The sequence below is a fragment of the Lipomyces japonicus genome (assembly GCF_038497905.1).
Source record: "Lipomyces japonicus strain CBS 7319 unplaced genomic scaffold V1514scaffold_6, whole genome shotgun sequence".
NCBI lineage: Eukaryota > Fungi > Ascomycota > Lipomycetes > Lipomycetales > Lipomycetaceae > Lipomyces > Lipomyces japonicus.
In genome coordinates this window covers 117,479-136,493 of record NW_027117818.1, presented here as the reverse complement: position 1 = coordinate 136,493, position 19,015 = coordinate 117,479, and the positions used below count along the sequence as shown (strand labels likewise).

Genomic DNA, 19,015 nt, shown 5'->3' with positions numbered 1-19,015 from the left:
GCATTCATCGTCTTACACGCACCACGGTCTTGGCCAGATATTTTTCATGAAATATATAAACAGATGCATGACAAATCATGAATATCAAAATAATATTTGTTACATGGTAATAAATCTATCCAGTCATTATATATATATATATATAATATGTTACGACATAATGATGTAGGACTAGGTATTCAATATCGTGGCAGAACAAAACCACTGAAGTGAATTGATTATCAAATCCGAAACGAGGTTTCTGAAAATTCAAGAATAACAAATGCTCAGCATTTCCATCCCGCAGTCAGGAAACTGCCGATACGAGACTGTTCAACATCTATCTGTACTGCAAAACAGTTAAACGGAACATAAGCCTGAGTACTGTGCCTGCAATTAGTTACCCTGCCCACACCCACGATCCTGCAACGCTTGGCTTTCCGTATTAAATCTATTACCCCACCTCAGCCATGCGAGGGGTTAAGCGCTAAGCGCACCCTGCTTCAGCTGCTGTTCAGGCCTCCAAGCCTTTGGAGTCGCGGGCCGTATTAAACCGCCATGGCAATGACGACGGCCGTGGTTGTGCATCATATAAAGGAAGCATCGCTCCAATTGTTCATCCCCATGCCCTCCTCACCCAACTTTCGTCATGGTTCAATTCACAGACATTGAGAATCCTGCCGTGACTCAGCGAAACAGGCTGCCTACTCGTGCGTATGCGATTCCGTCCACGTCGGTGTTGCTCAACGGCAAATGGAACTTTTTATACGCCTTGTCTCCCAAGCTGGCGCCCTTGCAGTCTGCCGTTGCCGACCATCACTGGCACTCGGTTCAGGTGCCTGGCCATTGGCAGTTGCAAGGGTTCGGCCGGCCTCATTACACAAACAAGATCTATCCGTTCCCTGTCGACCCGCCGTTTGTGCCGTCGGAAAATCCGACCGGCGTGTACGAGCGCAAGTTCAAGATCCCGCCGTCGTGGCCTGCCGGATCGCAAATTCGAATCAGGTTTGATGGTGTCGATAGTGCCTACCATGTTCTTGTCAACGGCAAGGACGTTGGATTCAGCAAAGGTTCTCGAAACTCGGCAGAGTATGATATTACGGACGTGGTCGAACTCAACGGAGAGAACACGGTCAGGGTGTACGTGTACCAATGGTCCGATGCGTCGTACATCGAAGATCAGGATCAGTGGTGGCTTTCCGGTACGGTTAAATCAATTTATTTATCTTTTTAAGATTGACCCATCATAGCTAATGTCGTATGATTTTTTTAGGAATCTTCCGTGACGTCACGTTGTTGGCATTCAACCCTGCTGGTCACATTGAAGACTTTTATGTCGTGTCCAAGCTCTCGGGCAATGATGCTGAATTGGAATTTACAATTACCACTGCTCGTCTTCAAAAAAAATCTTCAATTGCGGTGGAGATTGAACACGATGGCTTGTCATATCATGCCAAGGTTGATGTTGACCCAACTTCGCCAGAAGGTCATGGTATTATTTCAATTCCTTCCCCAAAGCTTTGGACTGCTGAAACTCCAAATTTGTACAATCTTACGGTCAGTCTGTTGCCTAGCCGTTCTGGTAATCAAATTCACACGATTGAGCAAAAATACGGTATTCGTGAGGTCAAGCTTGAGAACGGAAACATCAAGGTTAACGGCACGGCGGTTCAGTTCCGTGGCGTGAACAGGCACGATCATCATCCTGATTTGGGTCGTGCTGTGCCTCTTGATTACATTAAACGAGATTTGTTGTTAATGAAATCTTACAACATTAACGCCGTTCGTTGTTCTCATTATCCCAACGAACCCAAGTTTTATGATCTCTGTGACGAGCTCGGATTGTGGGTTATTGAAGAGGCAGACTTGGAATGCCATGGATTTTATGAGCTTATATCGATCTCAGAGGACCTGCCTGATCGGCTGGACAGCGTAATTGATCGTTCCGTCAAGTTTTTGTCTGACAATCCAGAATGGAAGGCGGCTTATCTTGACCGTGCTAGTCAAATGGTGTTGCGTGATCGAAACCATGCGTCTGTTATTATTTGGTCACTTGGGAACGAGTCATTTTATGGTAGCAATCATGCCGCCATGTATCACCTGATTAAGGAAATTGACCCCAGCAGGCTTATTCATTACGAGGGAGACCAGAAAGCTGAAACTACTGACATGTTCAGTGTCATGTATCCATCTTTTGAACGTTTACAAGAATTTGTTGATAAAAGTGGTGACAAGTTCGACAAGCCATTGATTCTTTGCGAATACGCTCATGCCATGGGCAACGGTCCTGGCGGATTGCCAGAATATATTGATTTTTTCCGTAAGCATCGCAGCTTGCAAGGTGGATTTGTATGGGAATGGGCAAACCATGGCTTACGAACCACTACCGAAGACGGTATTGAATATTTCGGTTACGGTGGTGATTTTGGAGAGTATCCTCACGATGGCACTTTTGTCTTTGACGGTCTTCTTTTCTCTGACCATACTCCCAATCCTGGCTTGGTGGCGGTCAAGAAGGCTTACGAACCGGTCGCGGTTACCATTAAGGGTGATGACAGCTTGCAAGTCACAAATTACTTTGATTATGTTAATCTTGATGGTCTCGTGGCCAAGTGGCATGTTTCACAATTTTCGTCTGCAAAGTAAGTTTTTTTTTATTTTTTTTTTTTTTTTTAAAAGAAAATCGAAAACTAATATGATTCAAACAGAGATCGTTCGAATCAGATTCTTGACTCTGGCGTGCTTGAACTTCCACAGATTGCCGCCGGCAAGACCGCCTCAATCCCTGTTCCGAAGTTTAAGATTGACAACGCGATCGGTGAGATTTGGCTGACGGTTGAGTTTTTGCTCAAGAATGACGCCGCTTGGGCAGATGCTGGTCATGAAGTAGCCTGGGCTCAATTTCAGATTGCAAACGTGCCATCAACCGTGGCGCGCGTGCCTGAGGCCCTGGTATCTATTGGCTCGTCTGTTGATGACACGCCGGCAAGATTTGCGATCGATAGTCCGTCGTTTAAGTTTGAGTTTAACAAGCACACCGCCAGGATTTCGTCTTGGGAGGTTGATGGTGTCAAGGTGTTGACACCGCAGAGCAATCTTCTGACGTTTTGGAGGGCCACGATTGACAACGATGGGCCGGTCGATGCGCCATATTGGAAGCGATTCGGATTTGATCATTTGTTTAACCGGGCTAGCAATGTCGAAATCATCACCTCCGGCAACGGCAACCTGTTAACCATTTCGGCCTTAACTGAGATCGCGCCTGCAATTCTGGGATGGAAATTTGCGGCCGAGGTCACGTACACTTTTGTTAACTCGCGTACGTTGAAGATTAATACCAAGTTGACACCAAAATATCTTTTGCCGACGTTGCTGCCGCAATACATTCCACGAATTGGATGGGAGTTTTCGCTTTCGGATGACGTGACGGCTAAGGGCAAAGGCACGGTGTCATGGTTCGGCAAAGGTCCGGGCGAGTCGTATGCTGATAAGCACTACGCTGCCCGGGTCGGCGTGTTTGAAAAAGCTATTGACGAATTGGACACACAGTATGAAGTGCCTCAGGAGAACGGCAATCATTTGGGTACCAGATGGGCACACATTGCAGCAGCACCTGGCAAGCCTGGCTTGGTGGTCAGGGCCAGTGATCATTTCGGCTTGAAAGTTTCCAACAAGATTGCCGGTCTTGATGACGCCAAGCATCCGCATGAGATCGTGCCCAGTGCGGATTACATTTTGCGAGTCGATCATGCCCAGCATGGTGTTGGGACCGAGGCATGCGGGCCAGGTGTATTGGAGGCTTACAAATTGAAGACCATCAAAAGTGGATGGCAATTCGAGGTCGAGCTGTCGGTAGAAAATTAAGGAAATAGAAAAAAAAAAATCTTGCTGTGCAGGTTTTTAAATTGCGATGAGATGCGATGCGATAGAGTTTGTACGTTATATAGATGGAGAATTATATATTGTGGGTTTATGGGGGACATTTAAGTTGGAAGGTATACATGATAAATACAAAAAAATAAATTTAGTCTCCAACTGATGAACACTTAACGTATATATTTTGTCTATTTAGAAATAAAAAAAATCGAACACTGTGTAGTGATTGGTTGTACGAAATTGAAAATATTAATATGTGCAAGTACGTAGTTGTAATTTGCAGCGTTAACGCTAGCGGTTGTTCCCGTGGGATCCGTTAAGGATGAAACCGGTGCACCGTTCAAAAAAATCTTACCCGGATGATATAAGTGCATCACCGGAATAGCCAATGATACATATTTCAAATAGTAGGGGTTGATTGATTGATTGATGAACTTTTATTGACGGAGCCTGACGCTACTTCATAAACTAACTGCAAAAACAACAGTGCAAACCATTTTGAAAACAAAACATGTGGCACCCTTTTCAGTATAAAATTCTAATAAGCAATTAAAACAGAATAAGAGAAATGACCAATGGCGTGCTACTTGTTGCCCTATGATCGATCACAAGGCTAAGAGAAAGGCGTGCCTAGCAAGTGTGTGTGACGGCATCAATTGCGCCCACACGAGCATTCTAATTGGCGACCTGTAAAGCCGAATATTTGATAGTGGACACGGAAGTGGCCATGCCCAGTGCGAAGCACAGCTGGACTAACCGGCTAAGCATAAGTACAAACGAGGTACACAAATCAAGACGATAAGATACCGCAAGGCTTTCTTTGCCTGAGATTGTTTGATGACAAGTCGTGACCAATGGTTGCGTACGTATAATTTATGAGTCAGAATCCTAATTTAATTTTATTTTATTTTATATTTGTTTTGCGGGTGCTTGAATTAGTAACGTAATTTGGCCTGTGGAGGAAATATGCGTTGCGGTCTACATTATAATAAATAAATACTCGTAAAATTTCTCGGATGTTTGTTGTTTCCGTTGCCGGGCTTTATTTAATTTGGCAGGGGCCGATTATACGGTTTCGCAAACCCGAATATCACTAAGCCCAATGCGGTTAGTAATACGAAGGTACAAACCTTATCCCGAAGGACATGAACGCATCAGCAATATTGTGTGGTCAGCAGCAAGTTTTAAAAAAAGCCCATTGTTCCAACACAAAGTGAAAGTGGCGGGAATTATCTTCACGGCTAAAATACATAGTTATATATATTATATAAATATATTAGTACTCTAGTTTATATTTTTATACATATCTACGTCTATCGGTCCTTTCAATTGTTGTTGTTGTTGTTGTGTTTTTTTTTTTTTTAGTTCCCATGCATCATGAGCCTTTCGGTTAAAAGCATTGAGTCCGAGAAAAAACAAAACTCCTTGGCCGACGAACCAACTAGTTCATCCGAGGTTTCGTCATCCGAAAAGCAACATGATCGCGATAACAGCACGATTGTGAAAATTCACAACGATAAAAAGTCTAAAAAGGGAAAAGGCAAAGAAAAAGAAAAAGAAGACGTGGACGTGTTTGCACATCTGCCTGAACATGAAGCCTCCATTTTGCGGTCTCAGGTCGATGTCAAGCCTTCTAAGGCATCTTTTTTCAGCATGTACCGGTATGCCACGTCGTTTGACGTTGCCATTCTCGTGTTTGGCAACTTGTGTTCCATCATTTCTGGCGCGCTGTTACCAACCATGACTGTCGTGTTTGGCAAGCTCACGCAAACATTCACAAATTATTTTGCGTATGGAGGTGACCCTAATAAGTTTCAAAGCGATATTAATCATTTCACGCTTTATTTTGTTTACCTCGGAATTGCAGAAATTGTGTTTACCGTGGTTGAGACGTATATTCATATTGAACGGGGTGAAGTCCTTGTCGGCAGAATCAGGCAGGAATATCTGGCCGCCACGTTGCGACAGAACATTGGTTATTTTGATAAGCTTGGTTCAGGCGAAATCACTTCCAGAATTACTGCTGATACCAACCTTGTGCAAGAAGGCATGTCTGAGAAAGTTGGATTGTGCGTGACCAGTCTGGCCACTTTTGTTGCCGCGTTCGTAATTGGGTTTATTAAATCATGGAAGCTCACGTTGATTTTAACTTCCATTGTGGTTGCCATCGTGCTTACCATGGGCGTGTTATCCTCGTTCATGATTAAGTTTTCTATTCGCTCGCTTGATGGTTATTCAGTAGGTGGCACTTTAGCTGAAGAAGTCTTTTCTTCGGTTCGAAACGTTCAAGCGTTTGGAGTGCAAGATCGTTTGGCACAAGATTATGACAAGTATCTGGCCATTACTGAAAAGTGGGGTAGTCTTCAAGGCGCAACCCTGGTATGTTTTTTTTTTTTTCTTGATTTGAACGCGTACCCAAGATATTAACCATTCTTTTTAAACTTAGGGTATTATGCTTGGTGCGTTATGGTTTTTCATATATAACGATTACGCTCTTGGGTTTTGGCAAGGATCACGATTTATGGTGACCGGTGATGTTGACGTTAGTGACATTATCGCTGTTTTGATGTCATTGCTTATCGGTGCTTTCTCTCTTGGTCAAATTGCACCTAACGTCAAAAGCATTACTAATGGAATTTCGGCAGCGGCCAACATCTTTGCCACGATTGATCGTACGTCAATCATTGATGCAACTACGGATGAAGGTGAAGTTCTTGAATCCGTTAAAGGTGATATTGAGTTGCAAGACGTTAAATTCATTTATCCTTCACGTCCGGACGTGACCGTGCTTGAACATATGAGCCTCAAAATTCCTGCCGGCAGCACAGTGGCCCTAGTTGGCGCGTCGGGTTCGGGCAAGAGCACAATCATTGGATTGGTTGAACGGTTTTATCTGCCCCTGGCTGGAGTTGTCACGCTTGACGGCAAGGACCTTTCGACTTTAAACACGCGTTGGCTTCGTCACAACATTTCTTTAGTTTCACAAGAGCCAACTCTGTTTGCGTGTTCGATTTATGAAAATATTCAGCATGGCCTGATTGGCACACCACATGAGCATGCTTCAGAGGAAGAAAAACGGAAACTTGTGATTGCTGCTTGCGAATCAGCTAATGCTTGGGATTTTATTCAAACGCTCCCTGAAGGACTCGATACGAACGTTGGCGAGCGAGGATTTTTAATGTCAGGTGGTCAAAAGCAGCGTATTGCGATCGCTCGAGCCATAGTATCAAATCCAAAGATCCTTTTGCTTGATGAGGCAACGTCCGCGCTTGACACGAAGAGTGAAGGTATCGTTCAAGATGCTTTGGACAAGGCTTCAAAGAAGCGAACCACGATCGTAATCGCGCACAGGTTGTCTACCATCAAAGATGCTGATTTGATTGTGGTCATGTCCAAGGGTGTTATTGTTGAGCAGGGCACGCATAACGAGCTTTTGGACAAGCAAGGAATGTATTACGAACTTGTTGAGGCGCAAAAGATTGAAAAGCTCAAGAAGCCTGCTGGTGATGAAAATGTCGACGACGACGTTGCTAGCGATGGCAAGATGGAATACCGTGAAGATACAAACATTCTTGACATTACTCGGACCAAGACCAGGCAATCAGTTTCCAGTCTTGTTGTTAAGGACAGAAAATTACCTGAGAAGAAAACTTATACGGTTTGGAGTTCGATTAAGATGTTGGCAAATTTGGGTACGCCTGAACGTCATTTCACGATATTGGGTGCTGCTAGTGCAGTTATTAACGGCCTGGCGTATCCGACGCAGTCAGTCTTTTTTGCAAAATGTGTAACTGCGTTTCAATATCCGCCTGAGTTTTTCGGGAAAATGCGGGCTCAGGTGAACTTGTACGCCGGCTTATTTTTCATGCTTGCGTTTGTGGAAGGCGTTGCTTACATTTTCACGATTTCGGTTCTTAGTTACACTGGTCAAAAATTGGTACGACGGATTCGGTATCAGTCATTCCGTCAAATGCTGCGTCAAGATATTAGTTATTTTGATCGTGAAGAGAACACGACAGGTGTACTCACGTCCACGTTATCCAAGGATGCGCAGTCCGTGGAAGGCTTAAGTGGTGCCACGTTGGGCCAAATTTTGAATTCCTCTGTGACCTTAATTGCGGGCTTGATTCTTTCCATTGCGGTTGCCTGGAAGTTGGCCCTGGTTTGCACTGCCTGCATGCCGATCCTGGTCGGTTGCGGCTTTCTTCGGTTTTGGTTGTTGGCCCAGTTTCAGAATCGGGCTAAGAAAGCATACGAAAAGACGGCATCGTACGCTTGTGAGGCAACGTCTGCGATTCGCACGGTCGCGTCTTTGACTCGTGAGGACAACGTGTTGCAGAGTTACAAGGTCGCCATTGAGAGTCAGGTCAGCAGAAGCAGGGTGTCTACAGTTCGGTCGTCGTTCTTATACGGCTTAGGACAGGGCTTAACGTTTTTTATCATGGCGTTGGGATTTTGGTATGGTTCAACGTTACTCAAGGTTGGCGAGTACTCGTCCGATCAGTTTTTCATCACGTTTATCTCCGTCGTGTTTGGTTCACAATCTGCCGGCACGGTATTCTCGTTTGCACCCGATATGGGCAAGGCCAAGCAGGCAGCTCAAAATATTCATGCCTTGTTTGATTCATTACCGGAAGTTGATGCCTGGTCGAACGATGGCATCGCACCTAAGGACGTGCAAGGAAATATCGAGTTTCGCGACATTCATTTCCGATACCCGACCCGACCTGAGGTTCCGGTTTTGAGAGGATTAAACTTGTCAATTAAGAAGGGACAATACGTTGCGCTCGTGGGATCGTCAGGTTGTGGCAAGAGCACGACGATTGGATTGATTGAATCATTTTATTTGCCATTGGCGGGCAAGATCTTGCTTGATGGTCAAGACATTCGAGAACTAAACGTGAACGAATACCGAAGTCATCTCGCGCTCGTGCAGCAGGAACCGGTATTGTATGCGGGATCGATTCGGTATAACATTAAGCTAGGCACGCCCAGGGACGTAACTGATGAAGAAATTTTTGCCGTGTGCAGGCAAGCAAACATTCATGATTTTATAATTTCATTACCTGATGGTTACGACACACTGTGCGGATCCAAAGGCTCGTTATTATCTGGTGGTCAAAAGCAAAGAGTGGCCATCGCGCGAGCGTTGATTCGTGAACCAAAAGTTTTGCTGCTTGATGAGGCCACGTCAGCATTGGATTCGGAATCAGAAAAAATTGTGCAAGAGGCATTAGATAAGGCAGCAAAAGGCAGGACCACGATTGCGGTTGCTCATCGTTTATCCACGATTCAAAATGTACGTTATATATATGTTTAATTTTTTTTTTTTTTGCATTTCAGGCTAACTTTTTTAGGCTGATGTGATTTATGTTTTCGAAGACGGCAAAGTTCTCGAATCTGGAACACATCAAGAACTTTTGTCAAACAGGTCAAAATATTATGAATTAGTTCAACTTCAAGCTTTGGAACGTAATTAAAAAATGAAAGTGATGGAATCTCTAACGAATTAAATTTTTTTTTATTTTTTGTTTTATTTATTTTATTGTATGTACTCTGGAGAAGCATGTTTGTTTATTAAGCATTTTTTTTTTATTTAAAGTATTATAGTGATTTATATACTGTTAAATATCTATTGCGAAGAATATTAAAAGCAATGATACGTGCAAACAATTTACTGAAAGCCTTGTAAGAAAAAGTAAATATCACGAAGCAAAAAAAAAAATTTCAAATTTGCAATCCTTCACGGGACGTGAGATGTATGGATGGACAAGTGGATATTCTTTGTCGTTTTTTTTTTTTTATTCACCGAGTGAGACGCCGTATTCTAACATTACGTCCGCCACTTTAACAGTCTTAATATCGGCCACCTTTTTTTTTTTGTTGAGTTCATTATTAAGTCCCACAATGTCCACAAAAAAAAAAAAGATATAAAAATATGAATGATTGCTTACCATGCCAAGTAATCCTAGACTGATATCTCTAATTTCGTTATAAGACTTTAAATATTTAATATGTTGCTTGATGGTTAACGCATGATCACGACGTTGTAATTTGATTAACGAATTAGCGTATTCGTTTTGCAGGTCAGCTAATTCGTTTTGCTTTTGTGAAATGCGAGTCCGGATTTGTTCGTCCTGTTATATTCATTAAATAGAATTAAATAGAATAAATTTTGGCTCCAGTTTTTTTTTTTTTTTTAATTTTATTTAGGCCAGATTATGCTTACTGGGTGAAACTAACCTTTTGCTGAGCGGCAGAAACAAATGGTGATGTCACTGGAGGATCGTTATGATCATCACCATGCACGTCAGGACTCGTTTCAGTAACGGCTTGACCAGCAATCGGGGTCGTCGTAATGACAGTCTCAATGGCATCTTCAGCAGCAAAGGTATCATTAGAATTCACAGTTTCCTGATTTGCATCAGGTATTGCCAATTCGTCAGGTTGCATGGTCATGCTTGATGAGCCGTCGAGTTGGAGATCTGACCGTGCCGTTGATATTGTGCCTGCGACCAGGTTGGTTGTGCAATCTTGATCGTTAGGTACGGCATGACAGATGCTTGCAAGTTCGACCGAGTCATCAAAACTTGCTGTTCGTGAAAAATCATTGACTGAATCGATGTCTTGATCTGGGCATGCATTGTTATCCGGCATGCAGTTGGCAGTTTGCACGAGACCTTCGTGGTCAATAATAATGGTATCTTCCAATTTTGCTATTTCAGGTTCTAAATCCCCTACAAATTCAAACTGACTAATAGTTGAAATATTCACTTTGTCTTCCTGCTGCAGTGGTTCGTCAGGTTGGGTTGGTTCAAACAAGCAATCCGACCCATTCTTGTCCGGTTTAACTTCATCAAGACCGGTGACTTCTAAATCTTGTAAATTTTCAATTGTATGTTGGGACATGTCTTTGTTGGTCTTCTCTTTTATTTAAAAAAATATTTTGATTGTGCTCTTTTTAATTAGAAATAAGCTTCGATTGTGGGCTGAATGTTTATCTTAACGTGTTTAACACGTTGGGATTATTTACTGAAGCAAGCGCGATCGCGTTTAAACCTTTTTTTTTTTAAAACTTGATTTTTGAATAAAGAATTAAAAAAAAATAAACAAACAACTAAAACGAGTTTGATATTATTTTTTATATTGATTTTCACAAATGCATTATATACTATAGGTTTTTATTTTATTATTATATTGGGTTTTTTTAGGTCAGGTGATGAGTGAACGTCCTGACAAGTCCCAATTGGAAGGTTCAAGTCGCCGTCATCGACATCGTGACCATTATGACGCCCGGGATGGACACAGGCATCACCATCACCATCATGCTCAGCATGATGGTGGCAAGAAAAAACCAGTTGACGGGAAAGATGTTTATTTGAACCGGACGTCGACACATGACAACAACAACAATAATTATAATAATAATAAGCACAACAACAATAACCATAGTGTTGATGGTGATATTAACAATACCAATACCAATGACGTTGAAGATGACCATGACGTTCATAAACATGAACGTGACCATCGCATGCCTGCGGTCGTGATTCCAGATCCGGTTCGGTTTTTAATATTATTAGGTTCCATGCTTCGATTGTAAGAACAGATCTTTTTTTTTTTTGGTTTTCTGTCGTCAGGAAGAATTACGAAATCTCATGTTGAAGTTTTTTTTTTTTTTAGGCCACAGTTTAGTGTCGGGTCTGCGTTGGTATACTTGTCCAGATATAAATATTACGTGAAAAATATCAAGGATGCGAGTCTTGATCCACAACTGGAACCATACGTATGTTGAATTTTTAATTAGACTGAGTATCAGGCTAATTTAGAAAAAAAAAAAAACTTGCTCGCAGACATTGAGCATTGTGTGCCTGAGCCTGGCTTGCAAGATCACGGAATGCAGCCGGCGGCCTCGCGAACTGGTCGTGCCGTCATACCACATGCTGCATGCCGGCAAACAAATCAAGATCCCATCCGCCGAGTATGACGCTATGCGGGCCGGCATCGTGCATGCCGAACTCGTGCTTTTGCGCGTGCTCGGTTACTCGCCTCAGGAACGCCTGTTGCTGCCGGCCGTGTTTGAAGTCGCGCTCGATCGCGGCGTGATTGGCAACGTGGCCGGCGTGGCCGAATTGCAAGACATTGCGTCCGCAGCATGGCACACGACGATGACGACGACGACGACAACAACAACAACAAAAAATAGTCATGGCAAAACTGCGGTGGCGGCCGCGGCCGAGTACGGCATCGTGAGCATGAGCCAGACCGCGATCGGCGCGTGCGTGCACAAGTGGATGATCACATGGGCGCAGCGTCATGACTTGCTTGCCGGGTCATCATCTGGTGTTATCGCCGCGGCATGCGTTTTTTTGGCCATGGAGGAACTGGGCATGAATTCAGACATGCGTTTCTGGGTCGAATACGTGGTTCAGGATGGCTTGGACGTGAACGGCTTGGCCTACGACGATGCGCAGCAGCGGACGATGAAGTTAATCAAGCAATTGAAACAAAAAAGCACAACAAAGTTGAATGAATGAAAAATGGCATTTTTTTCGATCCTTAATAATGTACAATAATTTAAACACAAACCGCCAATTAAAGAAATAAAAAGCAAGTTCCACCCAATATACTCCGTAGTTTCCAAACATGCAAAATATGGAAAAAAAAAAAAAAAAAGGAAAAACACGTAACCCCACCATTATGTTAATAGTACATTCTCAAGATGGCAAACGAAATGTTAATAATAATGCCGGCAATGATGGCCATTTGCTGCCGCTTGCTAAACATGCTTCCTTCACGAAGGAAAAATAATGCAATAAATCCGAGGAAAAACCCAACCACGGTACCGAATAATAAATCTTCATACACGCCAACCGGACTGCCATCTGGTAACGTGTCCTGAGCGGTAGCGCCTTCGTTCATCCATCGTTCTTCTAATTGCCTTGTCGCGTCGTCATGTTCTAAATCCAAGCTATTGCTAATGACGTTGTTGTTGGTGTTGCTCGCAGTAGTCGTCGTCGTATTACTATTACTATTATTATTATTATTCAAGCCACCATGTAATCGGTTGAATTGAATTCGCAATTGGGCAATATCTTGCTCTGAGAAGCCAGCTGATCGCAGCCGATCGAATCCTATAGGCTGTGGGAGGGTGGATGGCGCCGGTTGAACCTGGAATGGGTTAGTCAATCAGTACTAAAGGCAGCAAGCTGAAAATTTAAATATTGCGTACGCCGGTATCAAATTCGAGTGCCAACTCGACGTCGGATAATGCATCGCCAACCGAACAATTTAACCACAAGACCACCGGTTCCGATGCCGTGGCTTGGTCATTATTATTACCACCACTGCCACCATCACTACCATCACTACCACCATGATTATAATTATTATTAATTTTCCCTCCTTGTTGATGCTGCTGACGCAAGTTATCAATGATTAAGGCCAGGTCGTCCGCATCTGGCAAAACCCTGCCGGCATAAATCAACCTCAGCCGCCGGCGGGCCGTGTCGGCCGGTCGCAACTTGCGTACCTGCTTCTTTAACGCTGCCACGGGCAGTCGCGTGCCGGGACTGGGTAACGGCAAGTTTAGATCCGGAATCGTGGTTTTTGAAAACCTGATGCCGATTGAACCCATTGTCGGATTTTGGACCTGGAATGTGTAAGGTAGATGGGTAATTGAATAAAACTATCCGGCCATTAGTTAGTTAATAACTCATTAATTAAATTACATAATTCGTGACCAAGCAGCACATGCATTGCACCGCCATACCAATGGCTTGTTTTCCCCGGCCTCAAGTGGCGGTGCGGGAGCAGACAGCCGAGCAGTTAGTTACCCGCCTCGGTTCCCCACAAATCGATTTATTTCATCGTTCTCGGGCAAAAGTTCAAGTGGCCCCACGTTTTTTCTTTTTTTCCATTAGTTTATATAAGTCCAGTTTCCGAATTTTTTTTTTTCATTTTCTTGTTGCTGTTTTGGTTGTTTACAAGTGTATTGTTTAACTGTATTCACGTTCACTTTCACTGTCAATCGTCGTCGGTCCCGTGTGCCCAAGGCCCGTCTCCGCAATCCCCATCCTTCCTCCCCCCCATCCCCCCGTCCGGTGCTAATAATTCAGTAAAGCCACTCATGGCATGGCGGCTAAGCGATAGGTTGGCTGAGAAGATCAATCATTACTCGTCCTTCTCTGCCACCGGCGTTTCTCTTCGTCAAATGGTAAGATGTTTTTTTAAATAAATATACTCGTCACTGTTATGCAAATTTTCAGATTTTTTTCGGCAACCTGTTGGGAGCGCGCGGGATAGTTTTTTGTTTTTTTATTTTTATTTTTATTTTTTTTGGTTGTCAGTGATTCGTCATAGCTAATCACGATGGTCTATAACAGGTCCAATTCGGTCAGCATCCGTCAGCCGGCACGTTATTCCGAGGCGCCCAATTTTTATCCGAGGAACTTCCGATTCGGTTGGCTCATCGGGTCAAGGAATTAAACAATCTTCCCGATGGCTTGTCTGACATGCCATCGATTCAGAAGGTTAGAAACTGGTATGCGCAATCGTTTGAAGAGCTTACCGAATTGCCGCAACCACAAATCCCTGCCGACCTGCGACAGTTGATGTTGGAAGCGCAAAAAAAAAATGGCAATGGCAAGAACGGAACTGGCCGCACGTTGATGGCTAATACGGAAAACCCGTCGTTGGTTGGAGATGACTATCGGCTGTTAAATGATAATAATCATAATAATAATCATCATAATCATCAATATGGCCGTAACAATTATTCTTTTAATAACAATAGACGGCCGAATATTAATAGCCGGCGGTATTTTGTTTTGTTAGACGACAATATCAAATGGACGCCGGAAATTCATGAGTTCAACAAGCGATTTACAAAATGCCTGTCCGTGATCAAGCGCAGGCACGATCCGGTGGTTACGACCGTGGCCCAGGGAATTAATGAGTACAAGCATTCACGGCAACGCATGCAGATTGATTCCTCGATTCAGTCGTTTTTGGATAGGTTTTACATGTCCCGCATCGGCATCAGAATGCTGATCGGCCAGCATATTGCGATTAATGAGGAACCATCACATCCAGATTACGTTGGCGTGATTTGCACGCAAACAAACGTGCGCGAACTAGCACAGGAAGCCATCGAGAACGCGCGGTTTATATGTGAGGATTACTACGGCCTGTTTGATGCTCCCAAGGTGCAGCTCGTGTGCAAGCCAGACTTGAACTTCATGTACGTGCCCGGTCATCTCAGTCACATGTTGTTCGAAACCTTGAAGAACTCGTTGCGGGCCGTGGTGGAGACGCACGGTTCCGAAGCAGAAGAATTCCCGCCCGTGAAGTTGATCGTGGCCGAGGGCAAGGAAGACATCACGATCAAGATTTCGGATGAAGGTGGCGGCGTGCCCAGGAGTGCCATCCCGCTAGTTTGGACGTACATGTACACGACCGTGCAGTCGACCCCGAACTTGGACCCTGATTTTAGCAAGAGTGATTTTAAGGCACCCATGGCTGGGTTTGGTTACGGCTTGCCGTTGTCCCGGTTGTACGCTCGATATTTTGGAGGTGACTTGAAGCTTATCAGCATGGAAGGATATGGTACGGACGTTTATCTTCATCTCAACCGTCTGTCATCAACATCGGAGCCATTGCAATGAACAGGCGCATGGTTTAGAACTTTGCGAAGAGGAAAAAAAAGAACAAGAGAGTTAAATGGGCGTTTTTCGATTTTCGATTTCATGATGCATCATATAGTTTGCCGTTGGAGTCATTGTATTTGGGATTAGGAAATATATATACATGTAGTTATATATAATTATTTGGTTGGTTATGCGCATGAAGTCGGTGGTATAATTTAATCCTTAAAGCAAAAGAGTAACACCATTTGTGCAACGAGTGATGCCCAGTAAAGAAATGGAGTAATGTTTTTTTTTCTTTTTCTTTTTCATTTTTATATGTATGTATGAATGCAAATATATCTAATAGTCTCCAGGGACGGCTAAGAATTTAAAAAAAAAGGTTAGCAGGAATAAACGACATATTCGGAATGCAGGTACACATACGTTCGTCTAATGGAGGATGAGCGTTTCTCTCGTACTTGGAACCTGCTGGAGTTAGTCATTGAACATGGGCCTTTGGTCTCACATAACATACCGCCTGGACGCGATGGGGGAATGTAAGGATCCGGATGCCGATTAGCATCCAACTCTGCCTCCGCGCTTTGCAACAGCACCTATAAGATAAACACATAATGAGCTCTCAATTGACGCGCACGCATTCAAATAACATTCGAAAAACTAACCGTGACTTGCCGTGGGTCGGTCACGTTCTTGTTTGCCTCGAACCTGGCCCGAATCGCCAGGGCCTCGCGGCGCCAGATGTCACGACGCACTGCCCAGTTAAGAGATAATCGCAAGCTGCGTCGATAGATTGAAGACACTTGAGCCAGATGCTCGGTCGATGCCGTGATTGCAGACATGGTAACTAACTTAATTGTCGACGGGGTTCGCAAGAATCACAGGCCGTGTGGAGGTTTTGTCGTTTTTTCACCCAAGTTGCACGGGGCCAGAAACGGTTTCCCGCGTTTGGCGGTTACGGTGCCAAGTGCACAAGCAACGCGGGCATGGGTTCGGAAGCGTGGCCATGACAGCGGCCCGACAGCCAATCATGAAGGCCGAATTCGCTCCATCTGCAAACCTTCGTTGGCTTCGAACTTGACCCTTTTGCCATATTTTAGCTCCTCCTACTTGCTAATCTTTTGCCTTTTTACTCTTTGTCTTCGTTGTTCTTTCCAGTGTTTAACATGTTCAGGACAGTTTCTTCCAGGGTTCTTAGGCAATCTGCCGCGGCCGTCGCTCGCAGATCCGTCTCGTCGTCGGTCGCCGCTACTACCGGCAGACCTGCCGCGTTCAAGGCTCTAGCTGCTACCATCACCAGACCTGCGGTCAACAGATCCGGGTTGTTTCTGTCTGCATCTACCCAGTACATGCTTAGAACATATGGTTAGTCTTTAACGATTAAATCTTTTTATTATTATTTTTTTTTTCTTCGCATTCTTTATACTTACTTTTGCCTTTTGCCAGCTGTCGAGACTGTCAAAGTCCCAGAGTTCTCAGAGTCGCTCACTGAGGGTACCTTGAAACAATTTGTCAAGCGTATGTGTTTTCATGTTTTTATTTGTTCATTTGCCTTGGCCTCGTGTTGTGGTGGTTGTGACATGACAATTGTCTAATTGTCCAACACGAACCCGTCGCGCCGGTCATAAACCGCATTCGAGCCAGCATGATGATGCTAACCACAATTGCTCTAGAGGTTGGCGAGTTTGTCGAACAAGATGAAGAAGTTGCATCCATCGAGACTGACAAGGTATGTGACACCTGCCAAATATATATATATTCAATTTATCTAATGTTTACGTGTTAGATCGATGTCGCGGTTAACGCTCCTGCTGCCGGTGTCATTACCGAATTCCTCGCCGAGCTCGAAGACACTGTTGTTGTCGGCCAGCCCATTTTCAAGATTGATACAGAAGCGAAGGGAGACGGCAAGCCCGCTGCTGCTCCTAAAGCTGAAGCAACCAAGCCAGAAGCTGCCGCCGCTGCTGCTCCACCGCCATCGTCTCCATCATCATCATCATCATCACAGCCATCACAGCCATCAGCACCACCAAAAGCTGAGGCATCAAAGCCAGCTGCTCCGGCCAAGCCAAAGGCTGCCGAACCGGCCGAACCGACCACCGCAAGCCCGTTCGGATCCCGAGAAGAACGTCGCGTGAAGATGAACCGCATGCGTCTTCGCATTGCCGAACGCCTAAAGCAATCACAAAACACGGCCGCGTCACTGACGACGTTCAACGAGGTTGACATGTCGAACCTGATCGAATTCAGAAAGCTTTACAAGGATGACGTGTTGAAGCGAACCGGCATCAAGCTTGGATTCATGTCTGCGTTTTCCAAGGCCGTCGTGCTTGCGTCCAAGGAAATTCCGGCCGTGAACGGTGCGATTGAGGGACCGAACGGTGGTGACACGATCGTGTACAGGGACTACGTCGACCTGTCGGTTGCGGTTGCCACACCAAAGGGTTTGGTCACGCCGGTTGTTCGCAACATTGAGAACTTGTCATTATTGGAGATTGAAAAAGCCATTGCCGATGTCGGCACCAAGGCCCGTGATGGCAAGCTCACGATCGAGGACATGGCCGGCGGCACGTTCACGATTTCCAACGGTGGCGTGTTCGGATCATTGTTCGGCACACCAATTATTAACTTACCGCAGACCGCAGTCTTGGGCTTGCACGGCATTAAGGATCGTCCGGTCGCGATTAACGGCAAGGTCGAGGTTCGCCCGGTCATGTATCTCGCGCTTACTTACGATCACAGGCTTCTTGACGGCCGGGAGGCTGTCACGTTCTTGAAACTTGTTAAGGAGTTCATTGAAGATCCCAGAAAGATGTTGCTCTAAATAAATATTTTTTTTTTTATTTTCATTTAGAGAAAAAAAAAATTTACTACATCGAACAAAATATCATTCGGTTTTTTTTTATTTAAGGCAACCGGGTAGATTGGGACATGAAATGTACTTTAACAGTCAAAAATGAAATTTATATTTGATGAGATTATAAGTAACAAATGTATAGATGCAACGTAACTAGTAGATGCCAAGTTTAAATGAAAGCGGGTTTTACCACACGGTAAAATTATAATCTGGTAAGTTATATTTATACGATGTAAGTTTGTCTAATTTTCAATGATGAAATTTTATTATGGGCTTAATCTCAGCTTATATATATGTACAAGTACAAACACAACCCTAGCCTTAACACAGCCATGCCCCAGCCACGCCCCAGCCATCCACAGCCCAACAAAGTTACATCATGCTAAAAGAATAAATAATGAGCTGGATTTAATTAAATCTTATTTGTAGGTGGATAAAACAAAATGCAAACAGAGAGAGACAACAAGCCTCTCTGGAGAAACCAATGCGTTTAAATAATGCACAGCGGTTCCGACTTGGTATAAAAACAATTCTCAAGCAGATAACAAACTCGTCAATTGAATTTTTTCCATTATGAATGCTCAAAGTCTTAAAACATAAATTAATTCTGGATTTGGAGTATCAGTCAATGGTGATCAAATTTAAATTTTTGATTGCA

At 44.1% G+C, this 19,015-nt stretch overlaps 8 protein-coding genes across 8 annotated transcripts; 5 read left to right on the top strand and 3 right to left on the bottom strand.

The window, feature by feature from the left end:
- Positions 1 to 444: 444 nt before the first annotated feature.
- On the top strand, positions 445 to 4,073 carry V1514DRAFT_325918 (glycosyl hydrolases family 2, TIM barrel domain-containing protein). The gene is made up of 3 exons (XM_066926699.1): positions 445 to 1,181; positions 1,253 to 2,621; positions 2,688 to 4,073. Exons 1-3 carry the CDS (start codon positions 629 to 631, stop codon positions 3,841 to 3,843), a joined length of 3,078 nt encoding a protein of 1,025 aa, XP_066785149.1. The 5' UTR covers positions 445 to 628; the 3' UTR covers positions 3,844 to 4,073.
- Positions 4,074 to 4,894: 821 nt separating this feature from the next.
- V1514DRAFT_192131 (P-loop containing nucleoside triphosphate hydrolase protein) lies at positions 4,895 to 9,474 on the top strand. Its single transcript, XM_066924629.1, has 3 exons — positions 4,895 to 6,234; positions 6,302 to 9,154; positions 9,213 to 9,474. The coding sequence occupies exons 1-3, from the start codon at positions 5,233 to 5,235 to the stop codon at positions 9,333 to 9,335; spliced, it is 3,978 nt and encodes a 1,325-aa protein (XP_066785148.1). The 5' UTR covers positions 4,895 to 5,232; the 3' UTR covers positions 9,336 to 9,474.
- On the bottom strand, positions 9,410 to 10,970 carry V1514DRAFT_325912 (Swi5-domain-containing protein). Its single transcript, XM_066926698.1, has 3 exons — positions 10,099 to 10,970; positions 9,810 to 9,992; positions 9,410 to 9,725 (listed from the first exon to the last, which is right to left on the bottom strand). Exons 1-3 carry the CDS (start codon positions 10,762 to 10,764, stop codon positions 9,657 to 9,659), a joined length of 918 nt encoding a protein of 305 aa, XP_066785147.1. The 5' UTR covers positions 10,765 to 10,970; the 3' UTR covers positions 9,410 to 9,656.
- Positions 10,945 to 12,392, top strand: V1514DRAFT_302775 (uncharacterized protein; the record flags this gene model as incomplete). The annotated part of the gene is made up of 3 exons (XM_066925578.1): positions 10,945 to 11,454; positions 11,539 to 11,641; positions 11,709 to 12,392. The coding sequence occupies exons 1-3, from the start codon at positions 11,075 to 11,077 to the stop codon at positions 12,390 to 12,392; spliced, it is 1,167 nt and encodes a 388-aa protein (XP_066785146.1). The 5' UTR covers positions 10,945 to 11,074.
- V1514DRAFT_302774 (DUF2407 C-terminal domain-containing protein) lies at positions 12,381 to 13,523 on the bottom strand. Its single transcript, XM_066925577.1, has 4 exons — positions 13,228 to 13,523; positions 13,088 to 13,179; positions 12,888 to 13,026; positions 12,381 to 12,815 (listed from the first exon to the last, which is right to left on the bottom strand). Exons 1-4 carry the CDS (start codon positions 13,490 to 13,492, stop codon positions 12,559 to 12,561), a joined length of 753 nt encoding a protein of 250 aa, XP_066785145.1. The 5' UTR covers positions 13,493 to 13,523; the 3' UTR covers positions 12,381 to 12,558.
- A 217-nt stretch (positions 13,524 to 13,740) lies between these two features.
- Positions 13,741 to 15,800, top strand: V1514DRAFT_192066 (pyruvate dehydrogenase kinase). Its single transcript, XM_066924628.1, has 2 exons — positions 13,741 to 14,071; positions 14,241 to 15,800. Exons 1-2 carry the CDS (start codon positions 13,985 to 13,987, stop codon positions 15,519 to 15,521), a joined length of 1,368 nt encoding a protein of 455 aa, XP_066785144.1. The 5' UTR covers positions 13,741 to 13,984; the 3' UTR covers positions 15,522 to 15,800.
- On the bottom strand, positions 15,619 to 16,376 carry V1514DRAFT_325901 (uncharacterized protein). The gene is made up of 4 exons (XM_066926697.1): positions 16,166 to 16,376; positions 16,018 to 16,096; positions 15,927 to 15,968; positions 15,619 to 15,862 (listed from the first exon to the last, which is right to left on the bottom strand). The coding sequence occupies exons 1-4, from the start codon at positions 16,340 to 16,342 to the stop codon at positions 15,843 to 15,845; spliced, it is 318 nt and encodes a 105-aa protein (XP_066785143.1). The 5' UTR covers positions 16,343 to 16,376; the 3' UTR covers positions 15,619 to 15,842.
- Positions 16,328 to 18,631, top strand: V1514DRAFT_289666 (uncharacterized protein). The gene is made up of 4 exons (XM_066925282.1): positions 16,328 to 16,865; positions 16,947 to 17,018; positions 17,174 to 17,229; positions 17,287 to 18,631. The coding sequence occupies exons 1-4, from the start codon at positions 16,667 to 16,669 to the stop codon at positions 18,322 to 18,324; spliced, it is 1,365 nt and encodes a 454-aa protein (XP_066785142.1). The 5' UTR covers positions 16,328 to 16,666; the 3' UTR covers positions 18,325 to 18,631.
- Positions 18,632 to 19,015: the final 384 nt, after the last annotated feature.

Bases quoted from the DNA above. Each gene is read 5' to 3' on its own strand.
- V1514DRAFT_192131 (XM_066924629.1), top strand. From the start codon at position 5,233: ATGAGCCTTTCGGTTAAAAGCATTGAGTCCGAGAAAAAACAAAACTCC. The intron at 6,235-6,301 runs GTATGTTTTTTT...TTTTAAACTTAG, and splicing joins GTCTTCAAGGCGCAACCCTG to GGTATTATGCTTGGTGCGTT. The intron at 9,155-9,212 runs GTACGTTATATA...TAACTTTTTTAG, and splicing joins GTTTATCCACGATTCAAAAT to GCTGATGTGATTTATGTTTT.
- V1514DRAFT_192066 (XM_066924628.1), top strand. From the start codon at position 13,985: ATGGCATGGCGGCTAAGCGATAGGTTGGCTGAGAAGATCAATCATTAC. The intron at 14,072-14,240 runs GTAAGATGTTTT...GGTCTATAACAG, and splicing joins GCGTTTCTCTTCGTCAAATG to GTCCAATTCGGTCAGCATCC.
- V1514DRAFT_325901 (XM_066926697.1), bottom strand. From the start codon at position 16,342: ATGTCTGCAATCACGGCATCGACCGAGCATCTGGCTCAAGTGTCTTCA. The intron at 16,097-16,165 runs GTTAGTTTTTCG...TTTATCTTATAG, and splicing joins CCGACCCACGGCAAGTCACG to GTGCTGTTGCAAAGCGCGGA. The intron at 15,863-15,926 runs GTATGTGTACCT...TTAAATTCTTAG, and splicing joins TCATCCTCCATTAGACGAAC to CCGTCCCTGGAGACTATTAG.
- V1514DRAFT_325912 (XM_066926698.1), bottom strand. From the start codon at position 10,764: ATGTCCCAACATACAATTGAAAATTTACAAGATTTAGAAGTCACCGGT. The intron at 9,993-10,098 runs GTTAGTTTCACC...TGAATATAACAG, and splicing joins TTTCTGCCGCTCAGCAAAAG to GACGAACAAATCCGGACTCG. The intron at 9,726-9,809 runs GTAAGCAATCAT...AAAAAAAAAAAG, and splicing joins GTCTAGGATTACTTGGCATG to GTGGCCGATATTAAGACTGT.
- V1514DRAFT_289666 (XM_066925282.1), top strand. From the start codon at position 16,667: ATGTTCAGGACAGTTTCTTCCAGGGTTCTTAGGCAATCTGCCGCGGCC. The intron at 16,866-16,946 runs GTTAGTCTTTAA...GCCTTTTGCCAG, and splicing joins GTACATGCTTAGAACATATG to CTGTCGAGACTGTCAAAGTC. The intron at 17,019-17,173 runs GTATGTGTTTTC...CAATTGCTCTAG, and splicing joins CTTGAAACAATTTGTCAAGC to AGGTTGGCGAGTTTGTCGAA.
- V1514DRAFT_302774 (XM_066925577.1), bottom strand. From the start codon at position 13,492: ATGGGTTCAATCGGCATCAGGTTTTCAAAAACCACGATTCCGGATCTA. The intron at 13,027-13,087 runs GTACGCAATATT...AACCCATTCCAG, and splicing joins CACTCGAATTTGATACCGGC to GTTCAACCGGCGCCATCCAC. The intron at 12,816-12,887 runs GTAATAGTAATA...GCTTGGATTTAG, and splicing joins CTTGAATAATAATAATAATA to AACATGACGACGCGACAAGG.
- V1514DRAFT_325918 (XM_066926699.1), top strand. From the start codon at position 629: ATGGTTCAATTCACAGACATTGAGAATCCTGCCGTGACTCAGCGAAAC. The intron at 1,182-1,252 runs GTACGGTTAAAT...TGATTTTTTTAG, and splicing joins GGATCAGTGGTGGCTTTCCG to GAATCTTCCGTGACGTCACG. The intron at 2,622-2,687 runs GTAAGTTTTTTT...TGATTCAAACAG, and splicing joins TCACAATTTTCGTCTGCAAA to AGATCGTTCGAATCAGATTC.